The sequence below is a fragment of the Ixodes scapularis genome, unplaced genomic scaffold, assembly GCF_016920785.2.
Source record: "Ixodes scapularis isolate PalLabHiFi unplaced genomic scaffold, ASM1692078v2 PGA_scaffold3__209_contigs__length_174095766, whole genome shotgun sequence".
Taxonomy (NCBI): domain Eukaryota; kingdom Metazoa; phylum Arthropoda; class Arachnida; order Ixodida; family Ixodidae; genus Ixodes; species Ixodes scapularis.
The window spans coordinates 164,799,948-164,803,986 of NW_024609868.1; the positions used below are offsets into that span (position 1 = coordinate 164,799,948).

Consider the following 4,039-nt stretch of genomic DNA (forward strand, 5'->3'; position numbering starts at 1 on the left):
TGCCGGTATCGCGCCGTATAACCGGCAGATTACGTCTAACGAGGGTCGCTACTGTTATACGTTTATCGTCCGAGGCCGGTTCCTCCTCACTGTAGTACGGTTTGTACCCCGAAAGTTTAGCCAAAGCTCCCGTTTCTTGCAGGCATATGACGTCTGGCGCCTCTCCTGCTATTTTATTGTCTATGAATTGCTGTAGGTTCCCCCTTTTGCGGCGGTACCCGCGGCAATTCCACTGCCAAATTATGTATTTGTGATTATTCGGTGCCATAATCCTTAAGCTGTGTACTTTCTAGGCTTGTTCTAGCGCTTTCCAATGATACGGGTCTGGCGTAAGGCTTGGTGGATTTCATCGGCCCTGCTCCTCCTCCCCCGCCGGTGAAGCGCGGTGAGGTGGCCTCAATCGCCGTTACCCTAGCGTTAAGTGCTGCGATTTGCGTGCCTATGCTCTCGGCAAATTTCGCCAGCATGGCTTCGAATTTTGTGGTGAGCATTTCGCTCAGCTTCTCCCCGAAATGCTGCAGTGTCTCTGCGTCCCTTTTTTCTGCTCTCTTTGGGAGCCTTGGGATGTTTGTTATTGTTGGGTCTTTCGCCTTACGCTTCGGGGGAGGAGACTCGGGCTCCGAGTTTTCCATCTCGTCACTGGACGAGTCCTCAGCTAGCAGGACCTGTGTGGGTCGTGGTGTGTTTGCCTTGCCCTGGTCTGGCGGTGGGGCCTGCGATTTCGAGGGACCCTGCGTTTCGGGGACTAGTTTGTCGGCGTTTTCGCTTCCTCTTAGTTTTGCCACTTCAGCCTTTAGCTTTGTATTCTCGGCGACTACCATCTCTAGCATTTGCTTGATTTTGGTGAGTTCCCCCTGTTGCTGCCTGTCTGCCTGTTGCGCGCTAGTTTGGTTGCTAATCTTTTTCTTTGCATTCTGCGGAGCCGAGCTGTGGGAGACCGTGCTAGCCCAGCTCACCTTGTTCTGCTTGGTTCCTCCCGGAGTCTCGTGTCGGCCGCCTCGGGATGTCGATCTTGACTCATGTCGGCCTTGGGTGTTAGGGCTCCGGCATCTTGACTTAGATCTTGACCGGCGCTGCTGCCGCTGTCCCGCGTCGTTGTCGCTCCCTGATCCGCGGTGGGGTAGACGTGGGAAGGAGCCCGAACGATCTCTCGTCCCCCTTTCTTTCGTTCTCCCGCCGCCATCGCTGCCACCCAGAACGGACGTCGACTCTGCGTTTCGGTGCCCGCCATATTGACCAGCGCCATTCTGACGTTCTTTTTCTCGCTGTCTCTTCCGTAGTAGGTACGGCGTTTGGAACCGGTTCTTACAGTTTTTGTCTCCAGTGGGGTGATCCCCACAGCACAGGGCACACTTGGGGTCACATTTATGCCCTTCTCGTGGATTCTTTGCACCGCAAGAGCGGCATATTTTGTCTTCGGGCGTCGGGCAGACGTCCATGCGGTGTCCCACTTTTCCGCAGGTGGAGCACACTTCGTGCTTTTTTTTATGTAAGAAACACCGGTACTCCGCTCCACGGTAATATACATAATAGGGCACTTTGTTGCCCTCAAAGACGATGACCGCCGAGTTGGTTTTTCCCATTCTTTGTGCCTGAAGGATGGTAGGGTTCTTGTTGTAGACAAGGCTGCGCGTAATGTCTTCCGCGGTGTCATAATCTGGGATATTATGTATAACCCCCTTAGCAGTATCCTCTGGTGGCGCCGCGTACGCGGTGACTTCATAGGTCTTGCCTGCGATGCAGATTTTTGAAATGGAGTTATATTTCTTAGCTCGTTCCATGCTTGGTGTGCTTGTCACGATGATGTTTTTCTCCGGGTTGACCCGTAGCAGGTCTCCCTCGGCTTCCTGCTCTTTGAGACCGATGGCGCAAAATACGCCGTCGCGTAGCCTCGCGGAGCTCACCTTGGTAACATCGAGGCCCTCTCGTGGCCGCAGAATGATTTTTATGTCCTCGCGTGGGAGGGCTGGTTGCTGACGCTGTTTCCTGTGTCTCTGAAGTGGTTTTCGGTTTCCTGTCCGGCCACCTGCGTCGTTTTTGGCTGTGCTCGTCGCCGTGAGGCCTAGCTTGTTGAGGGCTCGTGTGCCCCGTTGTCGGTGGCTCACGAGCCAGCCGGCCTCTGCTGTACACTCTTCCGGTGAGATGTCCTCACCTGCCACTTCGACGTAATCCATCTTGGGTCTCGGTGCCTTGGGGAGGGCTCCGCCCCCGCCGCTGGCCTGCTGCAGGTGCCGTATTCCTCGTTAGGGTTAGTGGGGCGCCGGCCCGTCGGTAGGAGGAATTGGCTGAACAAGGCCAGGCGGTGGTCCGATTTCCATAAACGTGGTGTCCTCGGGTAGCAAATACCTTTAGGCACCCGGTGTTGTGGTTCTTGCTGGAAGGTTTGGGGTATTTTTCGCCTTTGAAGCTGATTGTTCGCAGAGCGCCGATCGAAGCTGTGCACGCTCGCGCCCTTCGCTTCTTCTTCTCCGAAAGACTTCGAGAAAACAAGCTGAGATATCTTAGCTAAATTTACTTCACGTCATAATTATTGAAATAATAGTTCGTATTTTATAAAAAGATAATATTATTTTTCTCTGTTTCCTTCCATTTTCCGGAAGGTAGCCTTTTCTCCGTTATTTGCTCGTTTTAACTCCCGGAGGAAAGAAAGAAGAGAACAAAAAGAACAGGGGGAAATGCGGGGATTTCTGCGCCCCAACTGCGTGGACACGTCATCGCGACGTAGGGGGATCGTCAGATTCTAGCTGACCGCGTGCGTGAACCTGAACGTTGGGGCGGAGCCTCAAACAAGAATCATTCTAGTTTGAGGCTCCGCCCCTTCTTTCTCGATACGTCACAACTCGAAAGGTTCCGTTTGCGACCAGAATAGCACCCCTGATTGGCCTTTTTTGACGCGCGTCAGAAATGCGGCTGGTTAAAACGCTGGTTAAGGCGCTGGCTAAAACTCGCGCCAGTGTTTCGTGCGTACATGGATGCCACCTCGGATATGGATATGCCACCTCGAGAACTGCGAGGTGGAAATTTGGACCCGCTCAGCGACCACCGTGCTCAAAGAGGGCACCACGAAGGACGAGCAACCACACCAGGCAATTGTCAATCACTATTCGGTGCTCGTGTCGGTGCCAAGCAGGCCCCAATGTGCCTCCGGTGCAACCTACTGGGGCACATGCAGAAGCAGTGTCGGGCGCCGTGGTGTCGCCAGTGCCGTGGCTACAGCAACGTATAGGCGGAATGCCTGTTCTCGTACGTGCAAAAACCCGGCGCCTCGCGGACACGGCACGGGACGAAGATCTGCTTGACGACATTGAAGGCACGGAGACACGAGCACCCAGCCGTCTGATTTACCACCGGCAGAAACTCAAGCTCTGCCCAACGTCACGAAGACCGCACAAAGCGAGGCTTACGCAGAGGTTGTCCAGCAAAAGTCGGCAAAGAGTGCTGACGAAATGGATACAAATCAAATCAGCCGTTGATATTCGTTCACACTAGTTATTTAATGATATTTTGTGCTGAATGTTTGTGATGCAAATTATGTCTTTCTTTTAGCTTAGGGGCAACCAGCCGCTGAAAAGGTTACTCAAATGTTAATGATCTCCGTCAATCTCCTCCATCGTGTGGTTAAGTGCATCAGCCAAACTGGCACACTGTATACCCCACTGAAAAACCCCATATAATTTTCTTACGGGTTGACCTGTTTGGGTCATACGATAATATGGACATACGGGGTCCGTATGCAAACAGGTCGTCCTATATGTGAACGGGTCGCAAACAGGAGCACCCGACCAGATATGGCTCGACCCGTTACGCGGGTCGACCCGTTATGCGGGCCGAGCCGTTATGCAGGTCCACCCGAGATGCAGGTCCACCCGAGATGCAGGTCCACCCGCACAATTACTATTCAGAAAAAGGTGAGCTGGCAGCCTCCGGTCTGCTTTTTGTATTTCAAGGCTCTCTACTGAAATGAAATCTTGACAACCTTCCTGAAAAGAGCAAGCAAAGGAACAAAGACTCGAAAGCAGGTCCAGTTGACGAAACAGAT

The 4,039-nt window shown here is 53.2% G+C and overlaps 1 protein-coding gene across 1 annotated transcript; it reads right to left on the reverse strand.

Moving 5' to 3' along the window:
• Positions 1 to 254: 254 nt before the first annotated feature.
• LOC121048285 lies at positions 255 to 2,174 on the reverse strand. Its single transcript, XM_042292954.1, has one exon. The coding sequence runs from the start codon at positions 2,172 to 2,174 to the stop codon at positions 255 to 257; it is 1,920 nt and encodes a 639-aa protein (XP_042148888.1).
• Positions 2,175 to 4,039: the final 1,865 nt, after the last annotated feature.